Raw genomic sequence first — 12,836 nt, 5'->3', positions numbered from 1 at the left:
CACATGAGCCTCCATCTGTTCCTCAAAATGAAATGAACTTTCAAAGTTTAAATTATTAAGAATAAAATTCTAATACTAGGAAAGCTTGGCACAGAGAGCCTAGGGCTGATTTTGATGTTAATGAGGATTCTACCACTGGCTTGTGATGAAAGTTAACAGACCAGCTGCATAAGATGCTGTTGCTCCACTATTCACATTAGCCTTCTGTTTTTATTATTTCATTATTTAAATTTAAATTATATTTATTATTTTAAATCATTTATATATGCTGAACTTCTGTGTAGTGTCTTGTATCTTTGTGCTTCCACCATGATTTCATGGTAGACCTGCAGTGCCATAGTGATTACCCCTTTCCACCACTTGCCAAAATAAATGCAGTGTGTAGTTTACAGCTTTCTTCTAGAGAAGGACATGATTTTGATTTACATTGCATGTCCCACAAAGCAATGGCCTGCATCAAAGCCACTTTTGCTTGGCAAATTACCTGTGGAAACCCCTTTCTGCTGTGGGAGCTGGTGGCTCACTGTCCCTGCCCCTACCCCAAGGCTGTGCAAGAGCTTGTGCTTCCACAGGAGTTTGGAGGTAGGTGGCAGGAGGCTGAGAAGAAGAAAGGAAGAAGATAAAAGGCAGTGCATGAGTTTGGATTAAGGGATTTCTCAGCTGCTTTTTGATGAGGGGAGTTGATATATACTTGATTGATTTAGAAGAGGGCTCCACAGTGACCAAGGCAGGTTCTCATGAGATTCAATAAGTTAACTTTAGGCTCCTTTTAGTTGTTTTTACATTAAATTTTTGTTTTATGTAAATTTTATTTCTAAAGTCCTTTTGTTTTGCCAGTAACATCTTGTTTTCCTGCACTCACATCTCATTCTTTTGAAGCAGATGCAGGAAAAATTATGGACTAGTAGTTAGGAGCAGTTAGCATATCTGTGAGCTCACCTACCTTTACACCTTGTAGCAAAGAAATGTGTTTCCCTCTTTTGAAAAGGTAGCATTTCACATCTGCTTCACAGGGAGGTGCAAGAAGTGGTCAAAGCTACCTCTACTAGCCAGCTCTGGAGCTTTGGGATAAGCTGTGTATTGAATCCCATATGAGGTAGATTTGTGGTCTGGCTCAAGGAGAGAGCAGACTTTCAGGAATTATTGGGCTAACACTGACAACCTGGCCCAGTGTCACAGAAGGGCACAAGCCCAGAGGTTGGCAAGTCAGGCTGTGTTGCCCTAGGAGAGTTGTGTAAACAAGCATGCACAGAGCCACCTGTCCCCAGCCTGCCCTGAGGACCTAAACTTATAAATTTCCAGCAAAATCACTTCCCCTGTCTTAATTGTAAAGCAGAATGAGCATATGAAATTTCATACCTATTAGGAAGACAAGCTTCCCTGCTCTGGGTTTTTTTTTTCAGTTTAGAGACCATCTTTTTCTTTAGCTCTAAAGGGAAAAGAAATGCTTTACTTGGGTTTTATTTAATAAGTTCTGTTAACTTACAAAAGTATGAAAATAAAAATACTTGACAAGCTATTTATTTTTAGTGTGTCTTCTGCTTATTTTTCCAAATGCTGGGAATTTGTTTTTTTTTTATAAGTAGCTCAGAGAGGTCCATTTCTGAGGACTAGGTATTTAAATTCTCAGTCCACACTTGCCCCATGGTGCATTCCAGTGACAGAAGGAATGTCTGCCAGCTTTCTCTCATGGCCTCAGCACTGAGGATGTGTGGATTTAAAGTCAAGGTGGTTTAACACTGATTTTCATAAATATCATGTTTCGTAGCTTGTGTGATGTCAGATAATGGATTTTATCCAGCTTTTAGTACTACCCATCAAAGAACTTGTGCTACTTTCGTAAGAAAGCACCAGTGCTACCCATTGCACTCCGATGGTGCAGATGAAACTGTCCCACAGCTGCACAAAGCACGAGTTCCTGTGCTAGCTAAGCCTACTCTCCCTCAGAATAAATTATTCTTCAGGAAAGAGACAGAATGTTTTCATCTTTGACCTCTGCAATAGCAAATGGTAAAAATGTAAGGGTGTTCTGTGATATTTTAAAGTATAAAAGGGCTCAGATTGGAACACCTTTTCCCACTAAATATTTTTTAAAATATCACCTAATATTTCAGTACAATAGAGTACAGTAGCCTGAACTTCTGTATTCTGCAGTAGAGTACAATAAATCCTGATGTACATCTCCATATTTGCTTTTTCAGAGGTGTGATGTTTTGAAAAGGTAAAACACAGAGAATTAAGTACATCTATTTCAGATGTGTTCTCCTATGTGTTCAGGGACGAAAAGAAGAATTAAAAATGAAATTAAAACCCAAAATATATTTTTCAAAATCAGTGCTTTTGTTTTAAAGATAATTTTTTTCTTTTCTTGCCAAAATCTGTAACAAAATCATGGAGTCTGGGTGAATTTTGCATCAGCCCACCTCTAGTCTGCTCCTAGTCTAAAAGTTCTGCTGCAGACAGGCATAGGAAGGATATGGGTTTTGTTTTCTACATACTTATGAACATGTGGCTGTGATTTATTGCTTTAAATTGGTTTTTTTTTGTTTCCTTTCTTTGTTTCTCTCTCCTTCAAACTTTCTACCATAGTTCAGTAAAATAAAGCAGCCATGACTGTGGCCACTGGAGATTATCTTGTGTAGACTCATGCAAAGTCTTGACAAAATTTTTCGATAGCAAACTAACATTGAATATGCCAGGAAAATGTTATTCTTCCCTAAGTACTAGATAGGTAGGAAGTAAAAAAAAAAAAAAAAAAAGAAAAGGCTTTTTTTTGTTTTTTTTCATTTGAGCACACTGTTTTTCAGGAGGAGGATAACATTGGAGCCCATAGAAAACAAATATTAATGTAATTTAAATTTGTCCTTAGAACTGTGCCTGCCACTTCACATTCATGGCACAAGGTACAGAAATATTTTCTTATAGGCCCAAGTAAACTGCTAAACCCTTGCAAGGAAAATGTTCCCTTTAATAAAGAAAAATATTTGTGTAGCAAGGTCATCAGGAAGAAGTTTCAGAGTAACTCACAGCAGTCATGGACAAGTTGTAAGTACTGAGGACAGAGATTCCTTGCCAAGAGCAACTTTTGTTTACTGCCAAGATGGCAAATACCCTATCTTCCCTGGCATCTCTTGTGTGTGGGAAACTCTCTTCCACGAGCCTTCAGCAGTTTTAATGGTTACCTTTTTGGGTAAAGGCCTTTCAGCTCATTCACTTCAATCGAACTACAAGTGAAGTTAAGTGATCATCTTCACTTATCCCCTGGAAGCCTTTTCATGTCCCCCAGTCTGCCATACTGCTAAGGTCTCTTGCAGGGTAGATGTTAGATGCCTTCTGAGCCTTCTGTGTACAGTAAAAGGAGAAAGATTATCAGGCATCAGAGTGTCCCACAGTTTTCAAGTTCCCTGAGCACCTTAAGAAAGGAAGAGTGGATAAAAAGACATGACTCCTGCTCTGGGTAGGAGACAAAGGAGGAAGCAAAATAAAACTGGCAGAAAAGCCAACCTCCCTGTGCTAGCACCTGAAGAGCTTTTTTGGAAGAATGTAATTTACAAGTGTTTGCAAGAGAACAACTGGTTTCATGTCTGCTCAGGAAGCTGGAGTAATGGATTGCTAAATAAGGTTGGGGAGGTGAAATAGCAGGCTTGTTTCTCTTACCTCACCAAGCTGAGCTCAAAACTTTAAAGTCACAGTTCTAAGTACTAAATGGGCAACTCTCTGGAGAAAGTGCAATTGAGGAAATTATGGACTGTCATGATAGGAGACTTGCTGCAAATTTTGCAAGTCTCAGGCTACCCAAATAATTGAAATTACACCTAGTAAGGAAGCACATTCTTCTGTCCTCTACTGGAATGGAGCTTTGAAGCAGCTCAAGACATGGGGTGATTCAGTCCAGGCCCATTAGGTATGTGACTGGTACTTATCTGTTAGCAGATTTAATTAATCAGTCTTCCTGCAATGAGTGGCTGAGGTCTATGTCTGGTCAGTGAGGAGAGGAAGGTCTACAGAAGATCAGAGATGTATCATCCGCTTGTGCTGCAAGGGGACAAACTTTTCCTGTTGGGAACTTCAAAACCACTTCATTTTTTTTTCACTGAGGAGGACTGTTTCCTTCACTACTGATACTCAGAAACAAGTTCAGACCTTAAACTCTGGGCAGCATCGTGAACATACCTATCAAAATAAAATAGCCATTTTAATAATTCTGAGCAAACACTGGTAATAAGTCCTGCTTTGTCCTTTTAAACTGAGCAATTTACTATCCCTGACAATTAACGGTGCCAATAAATGTACTGATCTGGCTGGGATGGAGCTAATTTTTTTCATAGCAATCCATACGGTGCTATGTTTTGGATTTTTGATCAAAACAGTGTTGATAACATATTGATGTTTTAGCTGCTGCTGAATTGCGCTTGCACAGCATCACGGATTTCTCCGTTTTTCACATTGCCTTGTCAGTGAGCAGGCTGGGGGTGCACAAGAAGTTGTGAGGGGACAGAGCTGGGACAGCTGACCACAACTGACCAAAGGGATATTCCACATCATATGACATTGCGATCAGCAATAAAAGCTGCAGAAGTAAAAGGAAGGATGGAGGTTCAAAGTTGAAACATCTGTTTTTCCAAGTCACTGTAACATGTGATGGAGCCTGGCTTTCCTGGACATGGCTGAACTGATGGGAAGCTGTGAATGAATTGTTTGTTTTGCTTTACTGGTGCACACAGCTTTGCTTTATCAATTAAACTCTTTATCTCAATGAGAGAGTTTTTTTGCTTTCACCTTTCTGATTCTCTTCTCCATCCTGCCGGTGAGGAGTGAGCAAGCATCTGCTTGGGGCTGAGCTACCTACAAAGATTATCCCACAACAATAGAGAAGTGCTCCCAATAGTTGTCACCTTTAAGAAAGAATTGCTAGAGAAAAACAAAAAAAAAAAAGGTTTGTAATAAGATGTACTGAATAATTTTTCAATCTAATTTTTTGCTGTTAGCAAGTCTCTATTAGGCAAGATATTATTTCTCTGAACAAAGATGTGAATTTTGCCTATGCTATTGTGCAAACAGAAGACTTCATGCCTATTATGATTTTAACACAGGGCAGAACAGAAGAAAACAAATATCACATGATTCAAAACAGATATTTTCAGAATTAGAATAATTTGTTTGGATATATGAACTATTGAACTAACTGCTTGAACAGGAAAAAGGGAAATCTTGTTACTAAAATCTGCACATACTCTCCCTATTTCTATGAATGGTGAGGAAGTTGAGGCAATAAGAGGTTATTGATGTAAGAGGTATCATCAGTCACATATAGGTGGAAACACAGAAGAAAATTCTTCTAATCTTAATAAGACACTGCCTTCCCCATTAATGAATCCAGCAGCATTTCCAGATAGGTATCTCTTGAGGAATTCATGTTACTCAAATATAAAGACCTGTGGAACTAGGGAAAGTATGTAATTACATTAGGTCCAGAGAACCTGTTACAACTGTTGATTAGGATTTTCTATTACAGAGAACTACCCTGGAGAATTAATTAACTATGATCCCCTATGTATGAGAGAATGATAAAGTTAGTTACTTTTTTTTATCATTATTATTTTTGTAGTTTTTTAGTGTAGACAACTGAGGCAAGAACAGTAATCTGTACTCTTCCTGGACAGTTCTGATTTACAAAACAAATTTGGCACCACAATCAGTTACTACACTTTAACCAAGATTATGAAACATTTCATATTGCTTTTTTCCAAAGTTTTGTCCCATCTCTCCTCAAATGGATTTTCCACACCAGAATCATAGAAGATAGAGCTGGAAAATACTTATTGCATCACCTTTTCTGTCTTTTTGATTTGAGCAAACACAAGTGATGTAACTATTCCTTTGATCACTTATTTGACTTAATCTTGAAAACTAGCTAACAGGATTTCTCCATGCTCAGTCTAATGTACTTTACCAAAAAAACCCCAAACCTTAAGCCCTGAAAAACCCTGAGGGATGGTAAAAACAATTAGTAGAGCAGCTGAAGATACATCCTATGTTTTAAATCAATAATTACTCTAACCTAGATTTAATAAACAGAAGCTGTTTACATATAATGGTATTGCCTTCTGAGGACTGAAGGCACTCCAAGGGTCACAAGAGCTTCAAAATAGAGTATTGTCAAATAAGATTTCTTGAGCTACAGCATGATTAAAAAATACAATCAGTTGTCTTTAATTTTTAGAAATTTGATATTTTATGGGTATTCATATTCTCATATGCAAGGCAAAAGCCAACTCTAGCAGTACATGCACAATGATGGGCTTTATTTCCATTCAGGAAAATGATATATTCAGGGTGATAATTCTATGAAAACATCATCTCTGGGGTTGCTAAAATATAAGTAAAGTGCAAGGAATTAGTAGCAAAACTCAAAAGCAAACACAAAACATGGTGAACCCATGTCTTGACCACTAAAGCAGATCTAGTCACACATCTCAGACAGGAAATGGTAAAATAGGAAAGGAACATAGAGAGACACACAATAGGTGAGTAGATAGGACAGATAAGGATAAATCATAGTCTTGGTCAGTTTCTGTATCACAGAGATTAAAATAGAGAAGACTGTGGAAGAAAAAATAGCAGAAGGGAGATATGAGAGCTCTGTAAAATCTTGACCATCCTGGGAACAATTAGTCACTGTTTTTCACAGTCATAAGAACAAGGAAGCATCAAATGAAATTAATTTCTAGTAGGTTAACACAAATAAAAGGGAGTAATACTTCATGGAGTGCACAAGCCCATGGTAGAATTATTACTACAGGAAACCCTGGATGCCAAAAGCTTAGATGAGTTCAGGAAGTTGTTTCAGAAAATGGTTTGACAAATTAAGGAAAGAAAATTCCATCAAGGTCTATAAACCACACAGAAATGAACTTTGGGTCAGGAAATCCCTAAGTTGCAGATTGACAGTAGTTGTGAGGTGTTTTACCTTGGGTAGGTTGAGGAGGTGCATGTCTACTTGTGTTATCCTTTCCTTTTGGTAGCGGATAAAGATCCCTTCCTGAGGGATCTTTATGAGGTAAAGGAGGTAAATGAATCTCTGGCCTGTCACAGTATACTTTAAATTGTGCCCTTGTCCCAGAGCAGAGAGAAAAGACTCTTTACTTGCTATTCAATACACTTCCACCTATTTTGCAATATGGATTGAACATATTGCAAAGTAACTTGGTCAAAGCATGAGCTCTGGCTGATCCTTGCTCCAAATATACTCTGCCTCCAGGTGAAACTGAAAGTAACAGCCAAGGCAGGTCCATCCTGCTAATACCTCCAGGATTTGGCAGTATCTTGGAAAACAACCTGTCCCTTTTGGTACCTAGTGTATGCATGCTGGTATGTATTTTTAAATATACTGAGGCAAATAGCCTCAGATTTTAGACTGGGGCCAGATGGCTGATTGAAGTGAAAATAACACAGATACACAGAGGAATGGTCACTCCAAAAAAACTGAACTGTCTAGGTAATATGATGCACAGGCTCTGAACAGTACTGCATGTCATTTACCTTATATTTCAATACTTTATTCATAAAAATAAGAAATAAAAACTTGATCTGTATCAAGACACTGAGAATTTAAAACTATTTCTGAAACTGACTTTAAATCTTTGACTTTACAAGTGAACTCTTTGTTGAGGAAGGGACAAGCATCCACTAAAATTATGCCACACCATTTAAAAGATAAAGTGGAATTTAAGTCTTGTGTTTTCAGATTTACTGAATATATATGAGTAATATAACAGGACACCACATATCCACATTTATGACCATCTTCCTTTTATCCTCCTGAATGCAAAGAACTGCACTATCAAAAGTACAAGCAGAAAAAAACTATTTTGAATGCAAGCTATATAATGTTCATTATTGAGTCTCTCACTCACAAGTACAAGTTTTACAACTGAAATTTCCTCATTTAGTTATGACTTAAGTCAGGTAAATATAGCTTGAATTTACTATTCTTTCCTCTTCCCCCTCACAACATGTCCAACCAAATCAGGGAATTTTAAAACCAATTTTTTAAGTGAAAAATTAAATTGTGCCTCCTCTCCCAGAAGGTTGCATGTTCCCAGTGCTTTCCATTCTCATTGTTTACCTGTGGTGAATATGGAAACAAACATACTACAGGACATACCATGAACAGCTGCAGCAACAGCACCAACAAAAGCAACATGTGTTGTTGGGCCTTTGGTTTCCAGGTGCTTGAGACACAGCTGATGTTCCTTCATTTTGTGACTGCTGCCTCTTTCTCATTTCAGCTACTTCAGTGCCCAAGTGGCTATAAGAACACAGACATAAGAGATGTACAGAATTACTACAGACCATCATCAATTGCATTCACATTTCTACAGCAATCTCTGATTCAACTGCTTCTCACAGCTCACAGCAACAAAAGCACGTGACCATCAAGTGAGCCAGCCAAGAAATAGATCCATTGTGTTAAAAGCAGTGTCCAGAAGACCACATTGCAGTGACACGCTTACACTCCTGTGCCATTGAATTGTGCCCATTCTTGCTGCTTTGGCTGGACTCAAAGTGCTGTTTATTATCAGTGTTTTGAACAAGCCGTGCAGCTTGTGTAGCACTTGGTAAAGTCTGAGCTGTTCCTTACCATGGGGCTATCACAGCACTTTCCATTCTGCTAAAAATACTGAGGGATAGTGATTCACTTTAAACATGAGTTGGAAACGGATGTTTTTTACTTTTTGACTTCTTAAGTCTATGCTGGACTAATGAAATTGATGTAAGTGATATATATAATGGGAACTAAGAGCTGTCAGGTAAGAGCCAAGATTGTTGCTCTTCATAAATTAGAGGCTTACTACTTAAGAGTTATTCTCTGTAAATGAAATGAATAATAAATATGTATTTATAAAATACTTTTCCCCCTTTGAGACTATCTTATGGTCACAGACCTTCCCTTGCTCATTGCCAGCTTTTCCTAGGTTTTATTAAGCCAAGGTTTTTTTCCTCCCAATCACTTAAATTGCATCTAGAAGTAGTATACTATGCATTATCTAATTTTAAAAAGAAGTTAAACATTTATTGCTAAGTTCCATTATTTAGGAAGGTTTAGATGTCAGGGTCCTTCTAATGTCTCACACCTTTGTACAACAACTGTAAGTTTCCCAGAGTAATGGCTAGTACAAACATATAAATTAGCATAAATTTAGTACTTTTGCCTTTGAAAAAGTACTAACAGATTAGAGTGGGGAAGAGCCTGGTTTAAAACAGAAGTGGGTAGAGATAGCCTGTTGTGAGCAGCATGCACTGTGCTCTACACTCCCAGGGCATCCTGCTACAGGCAGGAGTGCTGGGGAAAGGCAAACTCTGATTTGCCACCTGGGTACACCATGCACAGACAAACAAGAGATGTGCCACTTCTACATGCATTCAAGCAGCAGCAGCTGTGAGAGTTTGATTTATACGGTCGCTAAAACTCCCAAGGTTTTTATTCCGTAATGGTGTCCTTCTAGACAGCTTACACATAACCACACATAGCAAGGATACTGAGCTCCAGAATTCAAACTCATGCTCCAAAGCTAAAGGTTGGTGGTTATTTCAGCTTCTTGCATAGCTATCTTTTCCATGTATACTGCCACTGAGTAGAACCAAATAATTTCTGAAGTGTTTGATCAAATCAAACAATGAAGAACCATTTAACTATCCGTGGTAGGTGCACCTGCTTTTGCTATTGATATTACTTATGGTTTATAGCTGCTCTTGAAAATTAAAATGACATACAAACAAAACCCACATCTTTTTTTTCATGTCAACTGCAAACCTCTGGTATTAGCAAGAGATGGTCTGGCATAACTGGATAACTGCCCATGTTTTTACAACAGATAGGAGGGAAGGAAGGAAGGAAAATTGTTGAAGCATAATATGTAGCTCAGAGAGTAAGTGACAGTATGAAGCCTCTTTCTCCAAATTACAGTGCAGAACTTCTGCTGACTGAGCATGATGCAGTTAAATTATTCCATAGATAGCTGTGTCATGCTGTGAATTGATATTTTCTTCAGCAAGTGCAATGACTGTGGTTAAAGGAATTAAAGCCAGATATTTTCACTTGGAATGTTTGCTTCTTTTAAGTAAGAGAGAGTTTCTAGAAATATTTGTACAACAAAAAAACCAACCAAAATTTATTAGTTTCAGAAACCAGTCAAATTACCCATATTTAGGCATTTGTTGGGCAGTAATCCCATTCATTCCACCTGTGCACCTGAACTCAAGCTTATTTTCACAATTTTAGCTGTATATAAAAAAATGTACTATGGCTGGAATATGTCACACTATAAATAAAGGGTGCAGGATGAAGGTTATCCTTTCAGACATGATGATGGCAGTTGGTGACTTTGCTGTAGTTTCACAATAACTTTAGCACACCACAAGATGCTGCTGCCACAGAAATTAACATCCCTCTCCCTTTTCTCCTGCACAGCTCAGTCCCTCATTCCCTCACCTGAGCTGTCCCCCTTCTCTGTGCTGACAGCAGCATTTGTACAGGTATCTGGTGAATTGGATAAAACAGTAGGCATGATTTAAATTTAATCTAGAGGGGAAAGGAAAAAAAGTTTAACTTGTTTTAAGTCCCTTTCTTATGTACCTCAGGGAGATGTGAGCACTTAGTCCAGAGCAAGGGAGAAAACAGAACATCAGGCAGGCAAGGAGAGTGTGGGGATCACTTTCTTCTATTCCTGCTCACACTGTCAGCAAGTGATGGTGAAATGGGTGGGAATTGTGCAGCTGCAGAAAAGTAAAATCTGCAACTGCAGTTCCCAACAAAAAACATGGCTGAGAGGGACAGTCAGAAGTGGGCTTCAGAGGATTGGTTCACACCTTTAATCCTGCCCAGCAACCTCAACCACTGAAAATTCTCCAGCACTCATTTTTTGTTATGGACTGCCATGGCCAACTGTTTCAGAGGTTTGCAAGTCTGGCAGGTCTTGAGGAAACATGGCTCTCCACTGTAGAGCATTTCAGGAGAAATGGCTTCCTCCAAGGCTGCTCAGAGCCAGACCAGCCAGTCTTTAGAGCAGAGCTGCTTGCTTTGCCATGCTCTGACCTGGAGTATGGAGAGGCACACAACCCACCCCCTTTTTGGCCATGCATTATTTGGAGAAGGAAGAAGGCAGTCCTTGATTGCAGGTATAGTTATACTTATCTATTTAGGCTGTATTTGAAAAAAAAAAAAAAAAAGGAAACAAATAAAAGAAAGAATCATAGAGTCATAGAATCATAGAATGGCCTGGGTTGGAATGGACTTTAAAGATCATCTAGTTACAATCTCCCTGCCATGGCCAGGGACACATTTCACTCAACCAGGCTGCTCAATGGTCCATCCAACCTGGCCTTGAACACTGCCAGGGATGGAGCATCCACAATTTCTCTAGGTAACCTTTTCCAGTGCCTCACCACTCTCACAGTAAAGAAATTTTTTCCTAAGGAAGGAAGGAAGGAAGAAAGATTGAGAAACTTCCCAAAATCCTGTATGTACATGCAAGGGGAGTTTGCATTCTGGCCCTAAAGTATTAATTGCAATGCCAGTGAAGTGCTGCAATGGAATATATTTTGAAATGGGTTGTACACATGGATACTGTGTAGTGGGACTATCCTTAGCTTCCTAATATAATGGGGAAAGATCTTACTGGCACAGTGGGAAGAAGTTGTATTTAGTCCATTTCAGATTCTGTCCTTTCCACAGATGGCATTGGTGTTCACCCTGAAGCTTGCTGGGTCTCACAGTACAAAGTGATTTTGCTTGGCATGAGTGGTGCACTGACCAATAAAAGTATGAGGCTGAAAACTCAAGCAACTGAACAATGTTCTCAGTGAATACATGAAGTGCTCACTCCACCAGCTCAACCACTGGCCGAAGCCAAAATCATCAGCCCTGTTCTTCTGTTTGTGTTACATTTTCTTGGAAAGCTTCTAAGCTGAAGTTTATAACAAATATGAAAAACCCACCCTGTGATGCAAAACTATAATTGTTTACTGAGGATGTTGTAGGATGGGTGGAAACTTTAGTTTCATGCTTATTTTGGTTGGATTGCATGTTTCATGTTTTATTTGCAAATACCAGATGTCATCTACGCAAAACAGTAATTGATTTCATTAGATTATTTAGGATGCAGAAGCAGGAATATCTTAATTCTTGGCTATATTTAGAGACTGAGTAGACAGAGGGTTTATATTTGGTGCCTTGGTCCAAGGCATGAGAAAGAAATTTAGAATCTTTGATTCAGCAAGTCACTTTGATGAGATTAACAGTTTTTCTGAAGTGTGAAAGTTAGTACAGAATTGTGAAGGACTAGAATGTAGTGAACTGATTCTGAGTAGACCTTCTAGAATAGTAGAACAAATAGTACGCACTGTCTCCAAGATCTCAGTTTGCCTTTTAGCTTTTTCAACATTTTCATTCTTTCTGAGACCCTCTAGCTTGGCAAAAATACTGGATGGTGAAGACAGGCCTTTTGTCTTATGGAACAATTTTTCTCCTCGGTACTCTACATATGATCTCTCAGACCATCAGGTCACAAGTGTCAATATCTTCTGCCAGTTTTGCATCTGGTTCTTTGCCTCCATTTGGTGGCATGGCTTACTAACAGTGTTATGATTTCCATTTTTACTGATGGAAAATTGGAATAGTATTCCAGCTTGACTGACTCATTCTCTTGAGGGTGGGTAGGTATTATGGCCCTTTGAGCAATCCCATAATCACAGAGGACTTCATTTTGCAGAACATCTGCTGTCCTTACTCTGTAGCTGAGGAAAAGTACCCAAGGGTACATCAACTGTTTATT

The 12,836-nt window shown here is 38.7% G+C and overlaps 1 protein-coding gene across 4 annotated transcripts in view; it reads right to left on the bottom strand.

Annotated features, from left to right (window-relative positions):
* The window catches only part of RGS17 (regulator of G protein signaling 17), a 74,587-nt gene that overhangs the window by 24,452 nt on the left and 37,299 nt on the right, over positions 1-12,836 (bottom strand). For all 4 annotated transcript variants that reach the window (XM_085055818.1, XM_085055821.1, XM_085055820.1 and 1 more), the window contains exon 2: positions 8,168-8,311. In XM_085055818.1, the coding sequence (XP_084911944.1) occupies positions 8,168-8,286 (119 nt within the window). In that variant the 5' untranslated portion in view covers positions 8,287-8,311. The remainder of the gene's footprint in view (positions 1-8,167; positions 8,312-12,836) is intronic.

Source organism: Lichenostomus cassidix, chromosome 3 (genome assembly GCF_008360975.1).
Source record: "Lichenostomus cassidix isolate B80296 chromosome 3, HeHo_3.0, whole genome shotgun sequence".
Lineage (NCBI taxonomy): Eukaryota > Metazoa > Chordata > Aves > Passeriformes > Meliphagidae > Lichenostomus > Lichenostomus cassidix.
The sequence above is the reverse complement of the archived record's forward strand: the minus strand, read 5'-3'. Positions and strand labels throughout refer to the sequence as shown.